Source organism: Cryptotermes secundus, unplaced genomic scaffold (assembly GCF_002891405.2).
Source record: "Cryptotermes secundus unplaced genomic scaffold, Csec_1.0 scaffold584, whole genome shotgun sequence".
Lineage (NCBI taxonomy): Eukaryota > Metazoa > Arthropoda > Insecta > Blattodea > Kalotermitidae > Cryptotermes > Cryptotermes secundus.
Window position 1 is genome coordinate 146,560 of NW_019735468.1, and position 27,445 is coordinate 174,004.

Genomic DNA, 27,445 nt, shown 5'->3' on the forward strand with positions numbered 1-27,445 from the left:
ACAGATGACAACCACCCTTCCTCCTACATTGCTCATAATTTATTATTCTCAATTACCAAACCTTTTTTGATTCACTGAAATTAATAACTGTAAACAATGAACGGGAAATGACATGGAAGGAAGTTGCTGGGGTCTATTTTAAAGGAATTTCCCAGTAAATGCTTCATGGGACACAAAGAAACAGCTAACAGTTTGAAGGAAGGTTTCAAACTCCTGATCAAGATCTGAATATAGTGATTTTTACATGCAAGTGAGACATGTAATTGTTGAGCCATCTCATTTGGTTTAAAAATTTAATAAATAAAATGCTATGACCCACCTGCTGTCTGGTAGAAGGGTTAATATTTGAAGGACAGCTTCAATAATTGTAACTGTTTTTCCAGTCCCTGGGGGCCCAAAAATCACGTAGGGTAAGGGTCGAGCCTCTCCCTTCAATATGTTGTGCACTGCTTCCTTTTGATGGAAATTCAAATTACTGTTAAACCACTTTATCTTCCTTTTCTGTATATTCAGAACTTTGGCCTCCTTCAACAAACCATTTTTTTGCTTGTGTGGTTTTGTGGTTTCCTCACATTTAACATACTGCTTCAAGTCACTAGACTGTGTATCTTCCGACATTTTAGAGCTATTATGTAATGCATTCATGCGACACTTAGCTGGCATGTCAGAAAGACAAGAAGACAGCTGGCTGTCCTCATTCTTACTATCAATAGAATTGGATGACATTTTTAAACCAAATAATCGTTCAACAACTGGTAATCTCGGTGGGGTCCTCCTTCCACCAGAAACAGATGATTCAAAGGAACATTCATTTGAAGCTGTACAGTTCTTCATGTCTTCTGAGCTTACATGCCCATCTGATGTACAGGCTGACTCTGTTTCCTCTAAGTGTAGTTGTGGTGGCTGAACTTTCACTGTTGTAGGGAACAACATCTGTGGCCCTAAATGCTTCAGTGCCATGTTTACAGCTGCATGACATCGTCTCATTGGGGTTCGGGAAAAGTGAAATGAAACCTTATATTCACTTCCATTGTATGATAAATGGAAGTTAGAACTGAACTTGATCCAGACTTCAGTACTGAATACTTTGTGAATGAAGCCTTCAAACTGAAAATCTGAAAACAAATTATAACTGTTCACAAAACTATGACAAAAGAACCATAATTAGGAGAAACTCAATAATGTGAACTATGGTGTCAAATTAAATACTGCTACACAAAATCCCTTCTTTTAATCAACATCCATGCACAACTGCTTATCTCATAAATGGAACATTTGGAGTCCACTCTGATATTAACTTTTTCTTATAATAATATTTCAACACAATTATAAATATTCTGTATAATTTAATCTACATATCTCATTGTTCCCTAAACTAGGATGACCAAACATCCACTTCTGAATTCGATCGTCCTGTTCTTGAGCAAGGTGTCACATTGTCACAAAGATTAAGTTGGATGCCAAATAGTCCAATATTTTCCAATAGTGCAAATTTATTTGGAAGTTACATTCTCTTACCCATTTCATATATAGTACTTGGGTGAGTCAAGTGTTGATGATTCGGACACACACTAACTAACTATTGCCTAGTGACTATGCAGTTCTATGAATTGCACTGTCAATTTTTATTGATCCAGTTTCCATTGTGTGGTTTTACTTCTTGGAGAATCAACTGAAAATTTGCTACACTATTATAATTGAATACAAACTGACAATATTTCAGGCCGTGAAGTGGCTGAAGAACTTGGATATCTTATTAAATAAAATAAAAAATGGAAGAGATGAAAATTTTTGCAAATGAAGGTTTGTCACTATTATTGGGATTTTAAGATTACTATTAAAAAAGGTAACATCCTTGCTTAATTAGTTTAGCACTATGCCATGGAGACATATGGAGAAGTGGAGGTACAGCTCCACTTTCCTTGACCTTGGCTCTAGATGGATGAGAGTGGTTAGCTTCATGCCCCTGCCACTTCAAACCTGGGAAAAGAGCCTCCAGTACCCATTAGATAGGAGGTTGGGTGGGCTCCAGGGTCAGTCTGGAGGCTGTGGAGAAGAGAAAAATCTTACACTGCAGGGAACTGAATGCGGGCTGTCCAGCCCATTGCTATACCAACTGTGCCATGCCAACTCCCAAAGATTACTATAGCAACAAACAAGTAGCTAATTCCTTTTATAACACACTTCTGTTGTGTTTAGAAAAGGGGAGTAACAACCTTAATTTATTGCAAGGCAAGAAGTTTGTTTGTCTCAGAAGTACAAGGCATCTACCCAAGAGGAGGAACCAGCTCCTTCTACATCAGTTGGAAATGCTGAACCACACAGCACCATATATATTAACGTACAAAAATATACTTTCTTTTATCTTGCCATCCTACCCTAAACCATTTGTCTGCTCTACTGAAACACACATACAGGAAGTTCTACTGAACAATACAATACAGCAGCATGGTATGGACATGCTTTAAGAATGTATTAAAACAAAAACCCAAAGGTTCTGAACATGAATGTGAAAGTAAAATAATCAAGAGGATTCATGTATTCTTTGATTTTTGTTTGCGAGTTATTTTATGATGCTATCAGTATTCAGACAATACAGTGACAGATGTAGGATGGCTGAAGAACTGGAAAGTACTTGGTTCAAGGCACTATCCCAGCATTTGCCTGGACTGAGGAAAATCACACACAAAAAAGAAACTTAGTCTGTATACTGAATGTTCCAGCTGAGATATTAAATGAGCACCTCCCAGACACTAGTCTAGAACATTAACACTACACCAATCCATTTAACAATTCATGCCATCATTTATGTACAGGGACGATTTTAATCACGTTGACGAGTTCATGGCTCCACTCTTCGTGGCGACTGGTGCACTATGTGCTGCAGGACACATGACTCAGCATGCTTGATGGCAGGTAACATTTGGAATGAAGGAAAATAAACCTGTAGAACTCTATATGGCATTATGTTAATGCATGGGAGTTTGTTTATATTTTGTCAGCAGTAGGCAGCAGTTATCAATGCCATGAGCCATTTGTTCCTAGTTAATAGTTAGCAGTGTGGCACGACATGCTTCATGATGCTTTAGAGCAAAGTGTACTTCTGTATGACACCTATGTGAAATACAGATCTTCTGGAAAGTGTTGGAGAAAATTTCAACATAAATTTCATGATGAAAAAGTTCCCAGCAGACAAACAATTCATAATTTGGTGAATAAACTTAGAACAATGGGACTCTTAATAGACAAGGAAAAACACAAGCACCGAGTGCTTATTGAGGAAAAGTTAGACGACACATGGACCACACTTGAACATACACCTAGGAAATCAATGAAACGTCTAGTTCAGGAGACTGGAGTGTCGAAGTCTAGTGCAGGAACAGCAACACAACTGCTGATGCCATCCAGTGAAAGTTGGTATCTCGAGTGCTGTAAGTGAGAAAGATTGTTGTGTGTTTTATAATGAAAAAAATTAATTTTGAAAGATATTTACATGCAGAGGGACAGCATTTGCAACACCTCCTGTGATTGGTGAACAAAGGTAAGAACTTCCCTTCATTCCAGATGTTATCGGCATGCTGAGCCGCGCCATAGCTCAATTGGCTGAAATAATTAATTTTGAAAGATATTTACATGCAGAGGGACAGCATTTGCAACACCTCCTGTGATTGGTGAACAAAGGTAAGAACTTCCCTTCATTCCAGATGTTATTGGCATGCTGAGCCGCGCCATAGCTCAAGCGGTTAGTCGCTGGCTTCCCACCACGGAGGCCCGGGTCTGGTCAAGTGGGATTTGTGGTGGATTAAGTGGCGCTGGGGCAGGTTTTCTCCGAGTACTTTTCTCCAGAATCACCCTCACCTATCATCTGGGGCTGGTAAATAGGCCAGAAGTGGCTGCAGTACAAGGGACTTAGTCCCACCCCACTAGCAATAAAAAAAAATAATATCGGCATACTGAGTCATTGGCAAAATTCAAGTGTGCTCCGCGGCTCTCCATGCGCTGGTCGCAGTGAAGTGAGGAACCATGAACGCTTCAAGTTCATTAAAAACCTCCCTGTACTTCAAGGAAAGAATGAACAAACAGCAGACAATCTTATGCTCACCTGCACTGTCCTGTGGCACCACACTTGATGCTATAACACGGTCACCTCGGAGAAGTGATGGCCTCCTTTCAGCCAGACCTGGAACCTCAAGTGCTAGGAATTCTTTATCAGGTCCTGCTATCCGGAAGCAAACTCTTTCAAGGTCATACTTCTGCATATTTAATACAGTTTCAATCTCCTCCAAATAGAGGAGACCGTGGAAATGATCACTGTAATTTGATATCTTCAGATCTGAGAAAATATATGGGGCAACATTTTCTATGGCAAATTTGACATCTTCAATGCTTCGTCTTTCCCCATCATTTCCTACCACTGCCTGCCACAGCCGATCAGGAATTGGAAATGATCCCAGTCGAACAGGTACAAAAGCAGGTGCTCTAGTAGGTCTAACCCCAGAAATCAACATTCGCTTATTCCTTGCTTGGAGAGCTTTCTGCCAGTCACTGTCACGATCAAACTTCCTCCCATTCTGCACTGGCACTATGAACTTATGCAATGGATCTTGTACCTCCACCTGCAGGTTACGCCCAATCTTGAAACCTCTGAAGGTAAACACAAACAGTTCTGAAGAACTACCAATAAACCTTCCTTTACAACCAAAATGAAATTGTACTGTCTGGCTGGGATGAATCACATCTAGTTCTCCATCTCTTGGCTGATAGAGGACAAACTGAGATTCTGAACGACGCGAATGAAATGTTCCTCGTACAAAATAATGACTGCACAATCCAGTATTTGTGACTTCTGCCACTATTTCTTTCTTCTCACCCATATTCAACACACCAAAATTCAAACGTTTTGTAATAATAATCCCCCTCTTTTCCTGCAGAAGGGTTTCCAACTGGTCAGGGATCTGAAATGGAAGTTGCAACTCTTGGCTTCCTATGAATGCCGGGACAGTAGTCAGAGATCGCCAGGTGAGTATGCCTTGTTCACTCTCAATAGCTTCTACCACAACTTTATCTCCCAGACGTGGTATATATCCAGGTTCACATGAATCTCGAGTGAAATACACATTTTGGTCTACAACTCCATCACTGTTCTGATTCCAGTGTGTTACACAACCAGTCAGTATCTGAGTACGGAGGGGGCTTATTTTCTCTATATCCAGCACTTCTCCACCCAAATCACACACCTCCTCATTCACTTCAACCACAGCAGTAATCACCACCCAGTCACCTGATGAATTAAGACAATATAAAACAAAGTGGGCCATATTTACATATAGTACAAAAGAAGTAACAAAAATTACAAAACTTTTCAAAGACACACAGATAAAAGTAGCAATCCGCACATGAAACACAATAGAAAATATACTCAAACAAAAACCACAATTAGATAAATACAATAAAAGTGGCATATACCAAATGAAATGTGTAGATTGCCCACTGAAATACATTGGGCAAACGGGCCGAACATTTAACACCGGATATAAAGAACATATACATGATATTAGAAATAATAATAGCAATTCCAGGTACTCAAATCACACACTAAATATGGGACATGCATACGGAACAATAACAGATGTAATGGAAATTGTAACAACAGGAAAGAAGGGTAGACATTTGAATACATTAGAAAAATACCATATATATAAAATAAGTAAGAAGGGCCTACACATTAATGACACACGCACAAAAACACACAATCCCATATTTCAAACGATACATGAAATCTATATAGACTAACGGTACCTCCCTCTCCCCACTACCCATCACCCTCCTACACTCACCAACATAAAACACAGCACACAATACATCAGACAGCACACGTAGTAAATATAAGCAGCGACATGCACACAGGGAGCCTACACAGAGTAGGTACAAATAACAATATACACACATAAGAAAACATAACGTACATAAGATAGTAATACGAATATTTGTATATTACAGATAACAGTGCTGAAAACAAGAAGTAGCAGCTGCAGCACTACAGACATAGGGCGAGTAACCCTGAGAATTTTAATTTTTAAAAGAATTTTTAAATTAGAACTGAAGATTTTAAAAGTGCCAGTTCATAATAATCAAAATTGACGAGTGTAGGTAAAAAAGATAATGCACAAATCAGACAGATATCAGCGAAGTAGATTCTAATAAATCGAAACCTGTTAGTAACGACGAAAAGAACAATTGGGAAGACTCGTGGTTTTAAGTTTTAAACTAAGTGCAGTGTAACAGCTACGTAAGTGTATACATCTGATGATGGCTGTTTGCGGCCAAAACATGTAGCATAGAAGAGAGCAAGACAAAAGAACTACAATAAATTGTTGTACTTGGGACGGTGTTTATGTCATATACAATATAAAGGGTTAATTGCTGCTCCATCAACATTGATTTGTATGTCTATGAACTGTCCTAAATATTAACTTCTGAGTTCTACTAATTACATTTAATTTGTAAAAATCTATGAAACTTGGCACATTAGTAACTTTTCTAGCATTGAAGTATTAACAAACTGCCAAGTAGTAGGGCAATGTATTCTTACTTAAATATCAGAAAGATTGCAAATTCATACATTTCAAGCAACGGTAAAAAAAATTAAGTAATCAGATAATTAAATTTAACTACCCTACTTACTAAATAAGATCTAAAATTACAGTCCTGTTTATTTTTTAAAACACAATGTTCCAGAGACTGGATTCTGTGTCCGTCTTCAGGTAAAACCTTCTTACTACTGTATAAATGTGGGGATAATTAAGGAAGTGCCCCTTCATATGGCTCAGTTTATGAAATGGGTCTAAGCAGTCTACAAATGTGGGCTAAAGTTCTACCGAGATGAAAATCCTTAAATCTATTAACATTAACATAAAATACAAAACATTTTTACAGCAAGGTAAAGCCTCTTCTACCATGCACCTACATTTTGTAATCTAGAGTTAAATTGCTTACAATATCTGCATACTATTTTATACATGCTTACTACACTTAACAGAAGCGTTACATAAAATTAAACTAATTAGCTTTCTTTAGTATGATGAAAGAGGTCTGTCTGAAACAGTGTCAAAATATTATGAGAATGAAATAGGCAAATATATTGGTAATTATGTTGTAAAGAAATAGTCAGGTAAGTATAGCCCACATGCAGTGATAGAAGATTCTGGTTTACATGAATGCTCTGCCCATAGCTGGTATCATCTGACTGGTTTTTTCACGTGAGAGATATCACATGTACATTGGTTTCAGTCTAATAACAACTGGTGATTAAAATACAAGACTGGTGTTCCCTTGCATAAACTGTAACTTTATCTGATATAAACAAGAAAATTAAATTAAATTAGAACTGTTAACTTTCATCCAGACACAAACAGCCACAGTTGTTCATGTTCCTTTAAATCCACTCATATAAACTGCAGTTAAGATACATTATTCACTTGTCATATGAAGATAATATTAATCAACTGTCAGTTGCACAAGAAAAGTTAAGCAATACAGCAGTGGTCATTTCACACTTGTGCAAAACTCATCTTATTCAAAGACATCTGCTACCATCATGCTTGTTCAGTGTCAACATTTCAGTTGTTATGGTGAGTCGTGTGTTCAGTCCTACAAGAGTAGGAATGCATACCACCCCGTTCATCTTCAAACACTACATTTTTTTCACACAGATGATATGAAATCACACGAGGATGGCAGACACAAGATGGGAAACCAGGTTCCAATGTACACATCCTAAATTATATTATATTTGGTGTAGCATATTTCTTAATTGTTAGTTTCATAAAGTAAAGTAGAGGTATCCCTGTAACAGGCTGTGAAGGCCCACAGGGTTGAGATATGTTGAGGCTCCCACATTTTCTAGACAATACGCTCACAGACTATGGTAAGTTTGTCAGCCGTACGCACCGGCCGCCCTTTACCCCCAAGAACATTCCAAGAATATTCCTGATACTCATTTCTGTTAGAGGCTGAGACGACCCCAGGGCCATAGTGCAGCTGGAAGGAATAGGTCAATTGAAAAATCCAATGACCTCATTGGGACTTGAACCCGTGACTTTCTGGCTTGTAGCATAGTGCCTCAACCAACTACACTACCGCATGGCCCCAGTTGTTAGTTTCATAAGAAGTGTTATTCAACTGTCTACCTCGTGAGAAATGCTGACTTCCCACCATGGCAGCCTGGATATTATCCTAGGTTATCACGTGGGATTTATGATGGATTAAGAGGCGCTGGTATGGGTTTCTGCTACCAATTCTCATTCCACCAACTGCTCCACATTCATTAATCATCCTGTCATCAACACTAATTGCTTCAATACTGACAGCACTGTTAAATAACCAAATTCAAAAACCACAAGAAAACAACAGTTACAGTAATTCTTAGGACCAATGGCCACACAATTTTATCCAGTTGTTAATTATTTTCATAACTAACTAACTAAATAACTTAATGGAGCTGAGCCCTTCTTGAGAAGCCACAAATTGTGTAGCCACTCAAGAACTTCCCACCAATTTGTGGAACCCAAGGGAGCTGCAGGACCAAAACTTGTCGGCTGTCCATGACTGCTTATACGATATATTTGCAGATATCCTCCATATATGGAGGCCATCTCCTCCATTTGCAACCTGAAAACGTGCCATTCCATAGCAGAAAGGGACACATCTAAGCTAAGGTAAAGCTATTCATGTAGCAGGCCGTGGAGGCCCACAGGGTTGAGAGATGATGAGACTCCCACATTTTTTCTAGACAATCGGCTCACAGACGGTGGTAAAATTGTCAGCTTTACATGCCGGCAGTCCTTTACGCCCCAGGAAGATTCATGGTACTCATTTCTGTTAGAGGCTGAGTCAACTTCAGGGCCATATTGCAGCTGGAAGGATTAGGTCAACTGAAAAATCCACATCAGGACTTGAACCAGCAACCTTCTGGCTTGTAGCATAATGCTTCAACCAACTATGTTACCATATGCCTCCAAGAGACCCACCTAACATGCTATTAATTGCTTCCAAACAAATTTTAAAAAATGTAGCACTTAATTACTTTAACTGAAATTAATAGGAGGTTGGTCTAGAAGTAGACGCAGAGAATACTAAGTATATGTTGCTGTCTTGTCACTAGAATACAGGGCAAAATCATGACATAAAGATCGGTAACAGGGCCCAAGAAAATGTGGCACAGTTCAAATATTTTGGAATGACAGTAACAAATTAAAATCTCATTCAGGAGAAATTAAGAGGTGACTGAATTTGGTTAACGCTGGCTACCATTCAGTTCAGAACTTTTCATTTTCTAGTTTGCTGTCTAAAAATGTAAATATTATAATATTCAAAACTACACTTATAATTTGGTTGCAGTTCTGTAAGGGTGTGAAACTTGGGCTCTGACATTAAGGGAGGAACATCATAGACTGAGGGTGTTTCAGAACAGAGTGCTGAGGAGAATATTTGGACTGATGAGAGCTGAAGTGACAGGAGGTTGGAGAAAACTGCATAAAGAATAGCTTCATAACTTGTACTCTTCTCCAAATATAATTAGAATGATCAAGTCAAGGAAGATGAGATGGGCATGGAATTTGCATGAATGCAGAAAAGGAATGCATACAGGATATTGGTGGGAAAGCCAGAAAGAAAGAGACCACTAGGAAGACCAAGCCATAGGTGACTGGATAACTTTAAAATGGATCTTAGAGAGATCGGATGGGGTGCTAGTCAGATCTGTCTCAGGATATGAACCAGTGGAGGGCTGTTGTAAACATGGTAATGAACCTTCAGGTTCCATATGATTTTGGGAAGTGTCTGAGTAGCTGCACAACTGGTTGCTTCTCAAGGAGGGTTCAGCTCCATGAAGTTAGTTAATACTTAATTACACTGAACACGGTCTTTTGTTAACTAGGCTAGGAAAAAGCTATCAGATAATACCTTCTAATGGTGTAAAGTCAGCTGACACATCATCCAAACTGCAGCGAATCTTTCCAGGGATCAAAATCACTTCCCGTCCTTCTCTCTGAGTAACCTGACACACCATGTTTCTCTTCATGACGTCTTTGTGCTGTGCCTTTGAAACCTCAACTTCAACTTCACCATCATCTTCATAGTCCTTCTCCCAGTTTTCATCCTGTATACAATATATTTTCCGAACTTTCCACTCTTCATTCTTCTGCCGACGAAAGGCAAGATATAACACACGATGTCCTACACGTAACACTTCAGCTGGTGCATCACGAAGGTCAAAATATAATATTCCATCTATCATACCATAATTTGTATACAGTGCTGTCACTGTACCAACACGATGCTGACAAGTATCAACAATGTCTGTTACTGAAACTGTTACTTCTGATTTGGTAAAATCATGTGCATCATCAGTTTCTATTGCTGTGATAATGGCATCTATATCAACTGCAGTTTCAATTTTCGGCTCGTCTATTAGAGAGCCGAAAATATAACTACCAACTTTCCTCAATAACGAAATCATTGTTACAAATGTTACTGCCCAATGTACTTGTCAATAGACTGATACTTCCAAGCAGTACTCTGTAAGTAGTCCAGCTCCTTCCGTAATATTTTCAGCCTTTTATTGTGACCATCACGTGCCAACTGTGACTGACTTTGATCAATTGAATGTTCGAATTTCAGGCGACTAAAAACAGCTGACGATGATGTGGGACTACTGCTAATTTCTGAAGCCTGGGGCTCGCACTGTCCTGGGGATGACAACACAATTTTGGACAATCCCGACGAGCTCATTGCTGAGGATGATATTGAGGTGTACTTTTCTGACAATCAGCTACACTACCTCTCAAATTTTATGCATAATTTACTGTATCGTCAATCTTGAAAATGTGAGGTTATGAAAATTTTATTCTTGTATCTAAGAAAAGAATTTTACTTGTCTCAAATAGATATATTTTTAAACCAGGTAACTTCTCTTTTAGACTACTGACAAAAATTCATTAACATCGCTTCACCAACATACAGACACGAATACTTTCACTTCGTATAACGAAGAGATCACTGTTGAATGTTATAAAATCGACAAACAGTGGAATCCAACTGATATTACGAATACTTTCTTGTGATATTACATATGAACTTTTTTTTTAAAAATGGTTATGACATTCGTTCTAACAAAATATGCAGCACCGTTTCAGTTATAATTTAAAAATTCTGATGCACATAAAAACTTCCACTGTCTGAAAAACGTCTGAAATGTGGTAGTTCCGGTACCGCAAGTCCTGCAACCAGGGTGTTGGTCAGACCGCTTCAGACTTTACGTAGGCAACCCTGTGGATGAAAAGTTCTGTGTTCAGTTTCAAATGATGCACCACGATGCACCAGAGGCCAGTTGTCCACAAATTGACTAAATCAATAGTCACGAAATATTTCGCACAATTATATATGTTTCGCTGCCCTACGAGGAAGAAAAAATAATCCATAACAAGTTAACCAAGAAGAAATGGCTGAATCTAGAATTTATTTTCTGTGGCGATATTAACGTAAAATCTTGTTAACAATAATAGGAAAAAACAACACACCTTCTTATCTTCTTTTAACCTCTTTAGTACAGTGCATTTTCCTACTAGAATCCAAAATAATTCAATCTCTGCACTTAATATTTTTACTGATATTAACAGAAGGGGAAATTATAAGTCTACTTGTTGACTGACCGATCATGGTGGTGAGATTATATACATAAATCACATTAACTTACAAACACACAATAGTTGCACCCAATCTGTAAGGAAATTTAGTAAGTCCTGTATGGAAAAGGCGCGCCATAGCTCAAGTGGTTAGTCGCTGTCTTCCCACCGCGGTGGCCCGGGTCTGGTCAAGTGGGATTTGTGGTGGACAAAGCGGCGTTGGGGCAAGTTTTCTGAGAGTACTTTGGTTTCCCCTGCCAATCTTCATTCCACCAATTGCTCCAAAATCACCCTCACCTATCATCTGGGGCCGGTATAATAGACCAGAAGTGGCGACAGTACAAGGGACTTTGGCCCACCCAATTAGCAATAAAAAAAGTCGTGTATCAATCAATTTGAGTCAATTAAGTTATGAAACTTGGAGACAATATTCTTGTTGATCAGGATGTTGATATAATATTAAACTCCTTTCTCAATACTGGTCTAAGCATATTCTACTCTAATTTTCTGAAAGAAAAAATAATATCAAAACTAAATATAATTCTTTCATGTCAGCATGGAAGAGCTTTATTTACGTACTTGGGACAGTAATGATGTCCACTTAAAAGTACTATAAACAGTACTGCAAATTATTATCAAGTGTGATTAAAGAAACTAAATGGTCAATGTACAATTATCAGGTAACTAAATCTACTAACAAAATGAAAACAACCTGAATATTATAATATCTCAATCTCACTGGATTGAGATTAGCTCTTTCCAAGAGGCCCACCTGAATAGGTGTCTTCCTTTCACACCTGAAGATGGAAACAGATCCAGTTTCCGAAATGTTGCTTCCTTTATTACCTAGAATTCTGGACGATGGAAAAGGTCCAAAAACCCAGTAATTCTATGTAAAATCCAGTGGTCACAAAAGAAATCTTAAATGGGGGTTTCACTCTATATAGTGAATGGAAACAAAACTGTGAAGCATGCCATGATTGACACAGGGCTGTATTGCCAGTAAAGATGATCTCCATAGATTACTTGGTTTGTTAATGGGTTTACTGTCATCTCAAATGCTTAATCAAGACATTCATTACCATATCCAAACATCCACCTCTTCATATTCTTTAGCACATAAATAATACAATTCAACATTTTGAATTGTTTCATTTTTGGTCCGTTACACTATCAATCACAAAGTCAATAGAAAGTCCGTCGAGTGTAACAATTTGTAGGTCACTTCTTTATCACTTCTGCCTTACATGTTTCGGTTTAAATACAACCATCATCAGAGGCACATAGTACAATCATGAAAACACTGTTGTTGTTTAAGATGTACACAGTTATGTTTGCTGCGTGGACGCTGCTACAATATGTCGACGTGTAAAAGCACAACACTTGCTAGGATTGTTGAATGCACTATCAATTTTCACATTCCATCCGAAACTGCCCTCAAGTTAAAACGCCAATGTTAAAATATTTAAAAATTTAAAACATATGATGTAAAATGTTAAACTCCTCCTTGTTAATTCATCCCGAAGATGGGAGATGTCAGCTTGAGGTTGTATGGCTTATGGTTAGCTGTTTCCTATGTGCTGTGTGTTGTGTACTGCACACAGTGTGTACTGTTGTGTGTGAATACAATTCAACATTTTTACTTCCATCATATATTTACCGTAAAACGTTTTCAGATAACAGGAGTTAAGCCATATAAGTGATCATTAGTCACGGTCACAAAATGAATCACCATGAATATGTTTAAAATGAAATTTCAAATAAAATTAAAGTGATTAAATTCTGATTTCAAGCAAGAATGTTACAAACTGTTGCACAACTTCTTTTAAGAATCCAAATTATTCTGGATGTGATGTTGAATGTCCATGTCTGACACCTTCAGGTTACCAAGCATGTCAATGAATACTACACTAGGGTATGACAGCTCTTGTGGATGATGTGTATAATTTCCAGGCGAAAGAAGATATACATAGAGCGCCCATGGGAGTAAATGACAACTGAAAGTTCATGTGTATAAGTGAACAAATTTATTCACTCTAATCAACCTGAAAAACTAAAAACAAGCATAATCTTAAAAATAAAATATTTTATTTTTACATGACATAATCAAATTTAGTTGAAGTAAACTACGTAATGAATATCAATGTGTATAAAAGAAGTAAAAATAGCATACAATCTTTTACATTCAATGCTATTACTGCTATTTAAGTATTAAAACAAAACATAGCACGTTCATGAATCATGTCAACATCAGCATTCTGTGCAAGACTGCACAAAGTTTTGTGATGCTGGATGTTCTGGGCATTAAGTTTGCACACGGTCTTCTGCTTTTTATGAAATCCTAATCATAAAAAGATGTCTACTTACTGACTAATATGCCCTGGAAATCTGTAACTGTCTCATTCTTTATTGTTCCTACACGTACAAAACTAAGGGCAGATTGGACATCTTTCGATGTACATACAGAATTGGTCACCAGAGAAAACTAGGATATTTGCTACTAAGAGCATGTACTGTGTTGACTGACATTGCAGTGGCATGGTGCATTCAAAGACATGCCACAGCTAGTTCATAGCCTTCCTGAGTATGGTGTAAATCAGTAATAAATTTGTAGTCGTTTTTCATTTTACAAATTTCTTTTTTAATTATTATTATTATTGTGACGTGTTGTGCTGTGTGGTGGCACAACAAGAGGAGGTCCCCATAGTGATACTGGTCGGAGTGACGATGGCCTGCCGAGAAACAATGGAGGCACGTCTAGAAGAAGAGCCAGCCTCAGCGAACAGGAAACCTGAGGCGGCAGAACTACGAGAGGTACCCGTACAAGACGCTGAAGTAATGCTGGTCGGAGAACCAAAGAAGAAAAGGCGCAGGGACCGACATCAGCGAAATATGAAGAATCCGACATGGGGAAGTCGTGGACCCCAGATGAAGTTGGCCGCTGCCTGCAGGAAGTTGTCCCGCCGTGCAACAGTGGCATGGCACAAGAGGAACATCCTCAGGAAATCTTGGACCCAAAGAAATTGTGGACCACTGAAGAGAAGCCGAAACAGAAGATGCTGCAAGAACAGCCTCCAAAGACAAAGGAACGGGGGTGCACCGTTAGGCTATTCAGGACGAACAGCCTTAAGGAGGGAGCAGTGTGATGTGTTGAGCTATGCAGGGACACCCCACTCCCCGCCAGCGGTTATATAACGCTATCAGATCGCTGTCATTACTAATGTAACAGGCAAGTCAACACTCCTTTGCCTACCCCGCCAGCGGTGACGTCACCAAGGGATACCACGGTTGCTAGGCAGCAGTAAACAACTCCGGACAACGTTGCTAGCAACACAGCACCAGACAACAATGGTGCCTATTGCATGGCTGTTTTCTGAGTTGTCTGGAACAAGGCTAGATACGGAGCAGGGAAGACTATTCATAGCCAGTGTGTGATCAACAGTTCTCCATTTAGCCAGCGGAGAGTAACGAGTTAGCCAGCAACCAGTCAGTTGTATTCTGGCATTTGCAGTGTAGTATTTGTGATACTGCAGATAGCAGTAATTGTGGATCTGTAAATTGTGTGATTGTAAGAGCGAATGTGCAATAAATTCGCTATATCAAATAAGGCGTAAAGTTATTTGTCATGTTATATATACCCAACACGTGACATTATTATTACAAAATGCATATACCATTCAAATAGTAAGCAGTCTAACAATTAATTTTAGGAACTCTAAAATATGGTATCTCAGCAGCCAGAAGTAGTCTGACACATTTCTGTTGATATAATTCATGCCGTGATGTAAAAACCAACAGACTCTGAAGGCTCCCCACCCCCAGAGGGGACGGGAGGGGTGAGAAAAACTCTAACAATCAACATACAATTTTAGCTTTGCTGGTAACTTAAATACTAACTTACGTCCATATATACATATGTATATGATGAATTCACATGGTTCAACACCCCAAAATGCCAAAGACTGTAACAAATTAATGATTTTTCTTTTGAAACACTGTTTTATCTCACTGATTCCTCAAAACACACTCCCTTCTCTTAAGTAAATCCTGAATATACTATTGCTGACATGGTTCAATCAGTGCCCTCTATTTTGTACCCGTAGGTCTTGATATCTTCAACAAACCAAATCTCTTGGGACAGATTTCCAATCTATATAATCAGATATGGAAATTAAACAAAAACATGCCATGGATTGTCTAAAAATAATTCTGGCTTTCACCCTCCCTAACAGCACCTTCACAGCTTGAACATCAATATCTCAACCCTGTAACAAAATACATATAAATACTCTGCCACTGTTCAAGCTGCATTTTCATCAGTAGAATCTTCTCTACAAACTAGTGCTGCGCTTCTCATAGTTACAATGCAGAAACAGATTCAGCATCAGCTTCTTCAGCAATAGGTGTTTCAGCTGCTTCATCCTCATTATGCTCATGTGCCTCCACAACTGCTGCTTGCAGCTGCATAGATCCCAATTCCTCATCAGAAATACCTCTTGAAATGCTACCGGGCACAATTTTCTCAGCATGAGGCAACTTCGGTGTAAATGGACGAATTTCTTCATGGGGTTCCCTTCTGGAAATACTTCCAGGAACAATCCTATCATTATGAGTTAATTTTGGGTTGGATGGGGTCCTTTGCCAAAATTCATCACTCAATGACACTCTTTGTAAGAATTTCTCAGAACTTGAGACCAATGGTGTTGATGGTGCACTTTTTGTTCCATCTTTTTCAGTATCAATGAGCCTACTTTGCAAAATGTAACCTGGCACAATTTCTTTTTCATGCATTAATTCAAGAGAAGCAGACCTGTTCAGCACTGCATCAAGCAATTCTTCTTTAGATATTTCTATGCTGACAGTGGGTGGCACAATTCTTTCAGAGCACTGAGTCGCAAATGTTGTACTTAATGCTTCACTGGGAGTTTTCATTTCTATATTTATTTCCTTAACAAGTTCTTCTGTGTGATGAGTTCTCTGAAGATGCAATGACAGAGGCTTTGCATGGGAATTCTTTGTAGTTACTTGACTTTCTCCACTTTCATCATCGGTCTTTATACCTGTACAAATATTAAGAGAGTCTGATACATGTTCTGCACTTTCTTTGACAGAGCTTATTTTAATATTCTCTCTTGACACAGACGCTTTACAATCTTCAGTTTCTTGTGATGTGAAATCACTACCAGCTTTATCCTCAATCTGATCTTTTATATCAAGTGGTATGTTCTGTACATTACACACAATATCTTCACTCACATTCTGATCCAAAATATTTTCTTCATCCTGTTCACCAAAATTTGCAACATTTTTGGCAACATGTTCCTCCTTTTCTTCTATTTCAACTTGCCCAATTTCATCTTGTGTTATTTTCTCAGTTCCGTCACCATATTTTTCTGACATATCCAGTTCATTAAAACCTTCAGAATGATCAGTGTTGCATCCCTCTTTTACCTTTTCCTGTTTTACATTTTTATTTTCATTTGACTCTTCGATCTCTCTATCCATTACTTTCCCTTCATTATAAACACTGTCTTCCCCTGTCCCATGTGGCCATGTTTCCACAAAAGTTTCACTTTCAACTGCTGATATTTTCTTCTTCTCATCTGTTTTACCAACCTTCAGAAGTTCATCCTCCACCTTCTGTCCATTGTGCCACATACTTACAAGAGCTGGATCTCCATCTCTGATAATCTCAATTTCAAAAACTTCACCTTCCTCACCTACAATATCCATAAAAAGACCACTTACAGTTTCTGTAAATTGCAGTACATCAGTAGAAAAAGACAGAGAGCATTTCTTTGCCAGTGGAGGGATATCTTTAAGTTCATCAGGAAGTTCTCGAAGTTCTGTGGAGGTGGCTGTATTTCCAAAGTCTACATACATGACCATAAAACAGTCATCGGCATGGGATATGATGGATGCTCGATACCACCGGCCATCATCATGGAACTGGGCGACACACAAGACACTTTCTTCAGTGTCACTGAGAGTGGGAAATCCCTCTGATTCAGCAAGTTTATTGCTGATTTCGTCTAAATGGGACAATGAATTCTCAAACTGAATCCAAAATTCAGATGGTGAGACCACATGACTGATACATGCATATAATTTAGGTGGATTCACACATGTAGCAGAATCTGATGCAACACCTTTTGTGCACTCTTCAATACAGTTTGTTTTGGTGTTCTCTGTTGACACTGTCTCCTTATTTTCTCCAGCTTTTTCTGATGTGAAATCACTACAAGCAGTATCTTCAATGTGATATTCTTTTATATCAAGTGGTATGTTCTGTACATTACACACAATATCTTCACTCACATTCTGATCCAAAATATTTTCTTCATCCTGTTCACCAAAATTTGCAACATTTTTGGCAACATGTTCCTCCTTTTCTTCTATTTCAACTTGCCCAATTTCATCTTGTGTTATTTTCTCAGTTCCGTCACCATATTTTTCTGACATATCCAGTTCATTAAAACCTTCAGAATGATCAGTGTTGCATCCCTCTTTTACCTTTTCCTGTTTTACATTTTTATTTTCATTTGACTCTTCGATCTCTCTATCCATTACTTTCCCTTCATTATAAACACTGTCTTCCCCTGTCCCATGTGGCCATGTTTCCACAAATGTTTCACTTTCAACTGCTGATATATTCTTCTCCTCTGTTTTACCAATCTTCAGAAGTTCATCCTCCACCTTCTGTCCATTGTGCCACATACTTACAAGAGCTGGATCTCCATCTCTGATAATCTCAATTTCAAAAACTTCACCTTCCTCACCTACAATATCCATAAAAAGACCACTTACAGTTTCTGTAAATTGCAGTACATCAGTAGAAAAAGACAGAGAGCATTTCTTTGCCAGTGGAGGGATATCTTTAAGTTCATCAGGAAGTTCTCGAAGTTCTGTGGAGGTGGCTGTATTTCCAAAGTCTACATACATGACCACAAAACAGTCATCAGCATGGGATATGATGGATGCTCGATACCATCTGCCATCATCAGGGAACTGGGCGACACACAAGACACCTTCTTCAGTGTCACTGAGAGTGGGAAATCCCTCTGATTCAGCAAGTTTACTGCTGATTTCGTCTAAACGGGACAATGAATTCTCAAACTGAATCCAAAATTCAGATGGTGAGACCACATGACTGATACATGCATATAATTTAGGTGGATTCACACATATAGTAGAATGTAATGCAACATCCTTTGTGCACTCTTCAATACAATTTGTTTTGGTGTTCTCTGTTAACATTGTCTCTTTATTTTCTCCAGCTTTTTCTGATGTGAAATCACTACAAGCAGTATCTTCAATGTGATCTTCTTTTATATCAAGTGGTATGTTCTGTACATTACACACAATATCTTCACTCACATTCTGATCCAAAATATTTTCTTCATCCTGTTCACCAAAATTTGCAACATTTTTGGCAACATGTTCCTCCTTTTCTTCTATTTCAACTTGCCCAATTTCATCTTGTGTTATTTTCTCAGTTCCGTCACCATATTTTTCTGACATATCCAGTTCATTAAAACCTTCAGAATGATCAGTGTTGCATCCATCTTTTACCTCTTCCTGTTTTACATTTTTATTTTCATTTGAATCTTCGATCTCTCTATCCATTACTTTCCCTTCATTATAAACACTGTCTTCCCCTGTCCCATGTGGCCATGTTTCCACAAATGTTTCACTTTCAACTGCTGATATATTCTTCTCCTCTGTTTTACCAATCTTCAGAAGTTCATCCTCCACCTTCTGTCCATTGTGCCACATACTTACAAGAGCTGGATCTCCATCTCTGATAATCTCAATTTCAAAAACTTCACCTTCCTCACCTACAATATCCATAAAAAGACCACTTACAGTTTCTGTAAATTGCAGTACATCAGTAGAAAAAGACAGAGAGCATTTCTTTGCCAGTGGAGGGATATCTTTAAGTTCATCAGGAAGTTCTCGAAGTTCTGTGGAGGTGGCTGTATTTCCAAAGTCTACATACATGACCACAAAACAGTCATCAGCATGGGATATGATGGATGCTCGATACCATCTGCCATCATCAGGGAACTGGGCGACACACAAGACACCTTCTTCAGTGTCACTGAGAGTGGGAAATCCCTCTGATTCAGCAAGTTTACTGCTGATTTCGTCTAAACGGGACAATGAATTCTCAAACTGAATCCAAAATTCAGATGGTGAAACTGCATGACTGATACGTGCATATAATTTAGGAGGGTTCACACATGTGGTAGAAACTTTGTCCACAGTCAGACACAAATTCAATAACTCATCTTCTATTTTCTGTCCCCCTTGTAGTAAACTCACAACAGCACAATTCCCTTCTTCCAAAATGTCAACTTGGAACTGTGTACAGCCACCTCCAGCCCTTTTAATAAACATTTCTTTCGCTGCTGTGGACCATTCTGTCACGCCATGAGGCAAACGCAATGAACAACGTTTTGCCAATTGAGGAACTCTTAACAAATCCTCAGGCAAACTCCTTAATTCTGCTGCAACTGAATGGTTTCCATAATCCAAGAAAAATACTTCAATTTCATTCGTGACCTGTATTACTTTGGCTCTGTACCACTGTCCATCTGTAAATTCTGCTGCACACAATGCACCTTCAACAATTTCATCCAATACTGGAAAACTTTCAATTTCAAGTAGTCTGTTTTCTGTCTCCTCTATCTTACTTGTATCATATTTGTACTGAATCCAAAATTCTGATGGGGAGTTAATGTAACTGACAAATACAGTAGATGTGTCTGATCTAGCTTTTGTATCTACATAAACAGAAACTTCTTCTGTGACTTGTGTTTCTCCAGTAGTAATTTCATCTGTAATCTGTACACCTACAGCAGAAATATCAGTGGCCTGTGTATCAGTAACACAATTTTCTTTTACAAGTTCGGTTTTTGTGGACAGTCCTTCATTAACAAGATCCATCAAGACATTTTTTCCATCAGCTGATATAAGTTCCACATACTTTATCCCCTCATCACTAATTATATGAATGGTTGCTGGCTTCTCAGTGCTTCCCACTAGAACTTCCATCTTCTCAGCAGCCCCAACATGAAACTTATACCCTTCATTATTCCCAAGCAGGGTGCATTCCGCTGCATATGCTGGAATGTCTTGTAGTTTCTCTGGAAGAGCCTTCAGGTGTTCAGAAGCAATATCAATATCGTCAACATTTCCATAATCAATGAAACGCACTGTTACTAACAAGTCGCTTTCAAGTACAACAGCCCTGTACCAGGCTTCAGCAAACATACAAATGCACATTGTTCCAACTGGTGGGACTGATGTCATGTTTTCCATCATGTTGGCAGCCATTTGCAACTCCCTCTGAAATGTCAATATTTCTTGTGAGTCCTCAGCTTTCTGCACCCAGAAGCTGTATGGCGAGTCAATGTGTGACACAAAGACAGCATGGCAAGTTCCAACCTTTAGTTTTGATCGAAACAGATGGGCTTCAAATTCCTTAACAAGACCCAAATCCACCAGTTTTTTGCTGACACTTGCCCCTTCTACAAATAAATCAACTAGCCATTTGTTATCATTCTTCAGGCCAAATACTGCAGTGAGTTCTTTCTCTGATGTCATTTTTAACAGTTCTGATGTGATCTGTTCATAGTCATCAAATTTCACTGCCAATGCAGCGCATATGGCCTGTGCATTTGGAATGAACAGAGAAGCATCCAGTTCCTTTACATGGGCAGCAGGAATTGTTTCTGAGTTCCCATAGTCAATGAAGAGTACAGTGCAAGTTCCATTACTGACATCCACAGACACAATTTTTCCCCTGTACCATTGATCATCAATTACTGACTTGGCAGCACAGAGCTTACCCACAGAAACCTCTAGATCAATGTCCTTCCCTTCAGCCATGTAGAATACGTACATTTTCTCAAGCAGTTCAGCTAAAGTATTGGAATCACAAATTCTCTGCAGCCAAAAACAATCTGGTCCTTCAACATGTGATACCCACACCTTCATTTTTTTAGACATCACAGGTAGTGGACATACTGGATCTACTTCAGAAAGATCAGTGTCTTCCAATAGTTCTAGTGTCCTGCCTTCCATACTGAACACAGTCACAAAGAGCCTGCAAGGAAAAAGAACCTTGATAACATTTGATATGCTATTCTTTTGACCAGTGGTTTGTTTTCTGGTTCATTTAATGACTTCTGACAACTAAATGGGTTATGCAGAATTCAATGGCAAAATGACTGAATGGCTAAGTGGGGAAAATGCAAAAGTAGGGGATGCACTTAAGGTATTGTACCAATATGTCTGCAGGGACTACAGAAAAATGACAAAACCTAAGTTAGGCGGGCCAGTTTCTTGGCAGAGATTAGAACTCAGATTCTCCCTAATACAGATCAGTGTAAAAAAATAAAGTGTTTAATAAACAACCACTAGAGACCAAGGAGAAGGTGGGAGATCAACTGATGAAATGTGTATGAGAAAGGAAGGAAGGAGTGGACACAGATACAAGAGGAACACTTATCAGGGGCTGCAGAAGAATGCAGAAGGTCTTTTCAGAAGATGATCTATCCTGCTGAAAATATCAATAGATTTAGAAAATTCAGTAGTTAGTACCCTCCAATGTAATGGAGGTTTAGCACTTTTGATAGCACGTTTCTCTGAAAGACTGGTAACTATTTATGCAACTACATGGCATCGTTACCCAAAAGACAACAGTCTACAACTGATTAAAATGTCTCTCTCTCTCAAACACACACACACACATGCACAAAAAATTAATTTATAACTCTTTACCTTTCTCTGTCAACCGAATCCACACTCAATATGACATCCATACTTGGAGCAACTGTTAAACTGATCCTCCTGATGACATGGCATTCTACTGCCTGTGCGTAGTAATTAGTAAGATCAGGGGGAATGACCAGGACCTGGAAGTATAAAATGCTACCAAATCACTCATGAATCAGCTAAGACCATGAGTTCAATCAAATTACAGAATGATCAAATCTAACTTATATGACACAAGAGAACTCGGTAATTCCCAAGAAAAAGAAAAGGAAAAAAAAAAAGAGGACAAAATACTAACAGCACAAGCTTCAATTGTGACAATGGTGATGGAACAAAGAAGATGTCAATTAACTATGACATACTACAGGAATTAAAACTCACCTTTTCTCACAATGTAGCTCCAATGAAAATGATAAAATAATTATGGCTCGAGAACCATGGTGATTGATTCCCTTTGTGAACAAACTTTAAGAAACCTGGGGGGACACAGCAAGTCATATATCTGAGCAACATCTTATTACTGTATGTCATATACAAGGGTGGGACAAGGTTGATGTGGGCTTTATTCTTTTACAATTAGAATATACATGCCACAATCACCAAACTCACTCCTCTTCAATACGTTCTCCCGTTACACTAACACAGTTTTCCAACATCCTAGTTAAGTTACTCATGCCAGCAGCACAAAAGGTTTTTATCCTGATTGTATAGCTGGTTCAGGACACCACATCTGAGTTCATCATAAGTCTGAAATTTCTGTCTTCCTACATGCATCTTCACTGGTCCAAATAAATGAAAGTCACTGGTGGCTTTATCAGGGCTGTAAGGAGGACGGTTCATGACTGCCCAGCCCACTGTTGCCAATGTCACCTTCAAATTTTCCATATGTGGACGAATGTTGTTACACAATTCTCTGACAGTTCAAAGGGACTTTTCTTCTGAATCACTTGGAGCACACCATTGTGAAGCAAGTTAATACTGTGCATTAATTGTTATGCCATAAGGAAGAAAATCAACATAAATCACACCTTCTGAATTTCAAAATACACAATGAACTTTCCAGCTGAAAGCTGTGTCTTGAACATTCAAGACTTCTTTACAGACTTTAGAAAATGTACTGCATCAATTAAAGACACACGTGACAGACTCCCTTCCCCATACTGTGTATTTAAACCAGAGAATTTCCGCTAGTTTGACTCTCTTTCACCAGGAATTTGATGACACAGCACTGTTCTACACTAGGAGTGACGAGGTCTGATGCCATCTTGTATTAGCTCTAACATGCAGAACTAGCCAGGCAGTGAGTGCAGTGTTTCCACCAACCATCCACAAAAGTTTTAATTTTCTTGTGCCAACATCTTCAGGAAAATAATAAAGTCTACACTAACCTTGAACCACCTACATAAATTTTTTTGTATACCAAACCATTTTCATGAAATTTGACATAAATTGACTTGAGTTTCATTAAAATAAGAATAACACTTGACTAATATTGACCAAAATTAAATCTCCCATAAAACCTTTAGTGTTAGGTGGGTCCCTGTCACCACGGCATGGCACGTCCTCAGGTTGTGGATGGAGAAGATGCCCTCCAGTTTTGGAGGGAAGCTGTGAATATGTTGAATAAGCAGTCACGGATAGCCGACAAGGGGTGGCCCTCCAGCTTGAGGGTTGGGCATGAGGGTAACAACTCCTCACAGTAAAAAACCATTATGTTATGAAAATGAACTGCATAATGAGGAGCCTCATAACTTGTTCTTTTCTCCAAGTACAATTAGAATGATTAAGTCAAGGAGGATGAGGTGGGCAGGTCATGTAGCATGAATGGGGGAGACGAATGCGTATAGGATATTGGTGGGAAAGCCAGAAGGAAAGAGACCACAGGGAAGACCAAGGCATAGGTGGGTGGACAATATCAGAATGGATCTTAGAGATACAGGATGGGATGGTATGGACTGGACAGATCTCGCTCAGGATAGGGACCAGTGAAGGGCTCTTGTGAACTCGGTGATGAATCTTCAGGTTCCATAAAACGCTGGGAAATTCTTGAGTAGCTGCAGAATTGGCGGCTCCTCCAGAAGGGCTCAGCTCCATGAGTGAGTAAGCAGGTAAGTAAGTAAGTAAGTAATAAGACCTTTAGTGTAGATCTTCCACACCAAATTTTACTGAAATGTGTAAATTTGTTTGGCAGTTAAAAGTATGTAGTTGCATAGATATGAGCCACCTACTATGCACATGCACACACTAATCACATTCCAGACTGACTTAGTTTTATAAACAGTTCACAATTTCAAATACCTTGTCCAGAGGTATCTGATCGTAGTCTCCTATGTCAATGAATTTTATAAATGTGCCTGTCGTTGAGAAGTCAACAATCTCCCCACGGTACCACTGAACACCATCTCGTGAAGCTAGGCACAGACTATTAACTGCAAGGTTGTTACATCCAACAGGCTGTATGTTCTATAAATAATATTTATTAGTATTAATACATAATTCAAATGTTATTCTGAAAAGTACACTTCATTCAACCTCCGATAAAATAAAAGTTTCCTTTTCGAGTTCATGAATGCAATATGTTTCTTCCAGCTTCTCCAGAAACATGGGTTTAGCCTTACAAGTTTAAGGAAGAAAAAAAACTTCTCACCTCTGGGTTCTGAACATATTCATCAACAAGGGCCTGAATTCTGTTTGCCAGTGTAGGATTAAGATGGACAAAAAACTTGGAAACTGATTCAACACATGTAATATGTGCAGCAATAATCTGGCCAGGTAATAGGCTGAAGTCTAGAAACATCTCACCTGAAAGCAAACATGAGTCTGAACTTGGTGTAAATTTCCACAAGAAAGACATACATATATACAACTCATTTAAGAGTAGAGAGAGAGAGAGAGAGAGGAATATTTGGATCTAATAAAGAGGAAATAACAAATTACTGGAGAAAATTACAAAATAAATACCCTTGTAACCATACTGTTTCATCATTAAATCAAAAAGATGCCATGTACAAAATAAGCATACAAAGGAAAAGACCTATGTATAAAATCGAAGGATATTAGGAATATAAAAACAGCTAAAATGGCTCATAATAGGCCTTATGAGGACTACTGTGATCACAGACCTTCTGGGTTCATAACAAAATTTATTAATAAGATGAACCATTCAAGAACAGGTCAATGGAAAGTCAATGGATGTTTCAGTCACAACTTCATGTGGAGAAATGTTTGTGGGCTCATTCTTCGCCAAGTCCACTTTCCTTCTAACATAATCTAATTTATATATTATTATAAAACAGAGCCCTTTCTTTTTCAATTTTTGAAAATAATTTTGCATTTCAATGATCAATTAAAATACCTGAAATGTTAAGGTGAAATGTATCAGCTCATATCAAATCAACATTCAATATAAATATGGAGTGATTTAATTATAATTAGACACTAGAACTGATGACACTTTCATAAACCTTGGGTAATAATTCTTAAACCACAAATTTTCAGTGTGCTACCCTTGAAGTTAACTTTCTGCAAATAAGCAATGAAATTACAAAGCTCCTTGGTCAGAGTTGTAACAGATATGCATTAAATTCGAGAGGATTTCAATTTTCAATCCCTGGTCTGTGTTCAAATTTCTAGAAACAACATGTCCTTCAAATCCCCACAGGAAATAGTTACAAGGGGTTAGGTCTGGCAAAAGTGACTGCCATAACAATTCTTACTGAAAGTATATGCATTTGACAGAATTCTATCCACAACAACAATCATGAAGAAACTGAAGTATAACCACAAAACAATCACGAAGTAACCAAAGTATGGCACTGCTGGTGTGAGGTCTGTATTATCTTGATGAAACTGGCTTGTATTTACTGCATCCATATCCCTGCAGCAAAGGGACATAGTCATCCCTTCTCCAGCTAACCAGAAATGACTTAACATCAACACAGGACCAAATATTCTGATGCCAATAACAAATACCACATGCAAAGGAGTAAACAATGGACCCTTGAAGGATCAAAATTTAACATCCTGTTTGTTAATATCAAAACCAAATTCAGCTTCATTTGAGAACCATGGGGGGCACAAGGTAGCACAGCTGATTGAGGCACTATGCTACAAGCTGGAATGTCAGGGTTCTATTCCCTATCAGGTCATTGGATCCTTCAATTTATCTAATCCTTCGGCAGCACTATGGCCCTGGGGTAGCGGCCTCTGTAATCTAGGGGTAACATTCCCAGCTCATTACTCAACGTACGCGGGTTCAAACCCGGCGGAGGTTGTGGAATTTTTACGGGCGGAAAAATTCAGGGAACAAGTCCTCCGGGAGGGACTTTAAGCCGTGGGTCCCATGTCGTAGATTTACGGCACATAAAAGATCCTCATGTCTCTAGGAGACCTCTGAGCAAAATTAGGCAACAATTTCCCGCCCAAGTAGTTTCCAATGTCTCTGGTAGATGGGGGAAGTATCAGGTACCGATGGCCGACCTCGTTGGCTGAATGGGGCTGATAGCACGCACAAGTACTGGTAGAGTATGGCGACAGTAGAAATTAAGGGGGACGCACAATGGACCAATAACTGGTCTAAGTGCATGGGGAAACCCACCCCCTCTAATAATAATAATAATAAGAATGGCCCTGGGGTCGACTCAGCCTCTAACAGAAATGAGTACCAGGAATTTTCCGGGGGGACAAATGGCAGCTGGCATGTAAGTCTGACAATCTTACTGCCATCTGTGAGCAGACTGTCTAGAAAATGGGGGAGCCTCACCTCAGAACCCTATGGTCCTGTTACAGCGATTGCTTTACCTTTATCTGCAAACCATGTAACATTTAAACATCTGGAATTTCTTCAAGGAATGTTCCTGTACTCACTAACACAAGCATTACAGTGTTATTACACTATCTGACAACAGCTAACAGAATTTTTTTCTTCTGTGGAAACAATAAACAAATCATTAAGACACTTTTCTTACAATGCTGTTGAA

General features: G+C 38.7%; 2 protein-coding genes across 4 annotated transcripts in view; both read right to left on the reverse strand.

Annotated features, from left to right (window-relative positions):
• The window catches only part of LOC111869371 (probable RNA helicase armi), a 34,491-nt gene extending 23,263 nt beyond the window's left edge, over positions 1-11,228 (reverse strand). The window contains exons 1-3 of the mRNA XM_023860854.1: positions 9,964-11,228; positions 4,103-5,281; positions 320-1,115 (exon numbers count right to left, since the gene is read on the reverse strand). Coding sequence (XP_023716622.1) covers positions 320-1,115; positions 4,103-5,281; positions 9,964-10,519 — 2,531 coding nt within the window. The 5' untranslated portion in view covers positions 10,520-11,228. The remainder of the gene's footprint in view (positions 1-319; positions 1,116-4,102; positions 5,282-9,963) is intronic.
• Positions 11,229-15,272: 4,044 nt separating this feature from the next.
• Positions 15,273-27,445, reverse strand: part of LOC111869351 (maternal protein tudor) — a 43,606-nt gene continuing 31,433 nt past the window's right edge. For 2 of the 3 annotated variants that reach the window (XM_023860809.2, XM_023860808.2), the window contains 4 exons: positions 25,114-25,268; positions 24,765-24,929; positions 22,473-22,606; positions 15,273-21,795 (listed from right to left, as the gene is read on the reverse strand). In XM_023860809.2, the coding sequence (XP_023716577.1) occupies positions 16,044-21,795; positions 22,473-22,606; positions 24,765-24,929; positions 25,114-25,268 (6,206 nt within the window). In that variant the 3' untranslated portion in view covers positions 15,273-16,043. The remainder of the gene's footprint in view (positions 21,796-22,472; positions 22,607-24,764; positions 24,930-25,113; positions 25,269-27,445) is intronic. The other variant, XM_023860810.2, reaches the window with a different exon arrangement.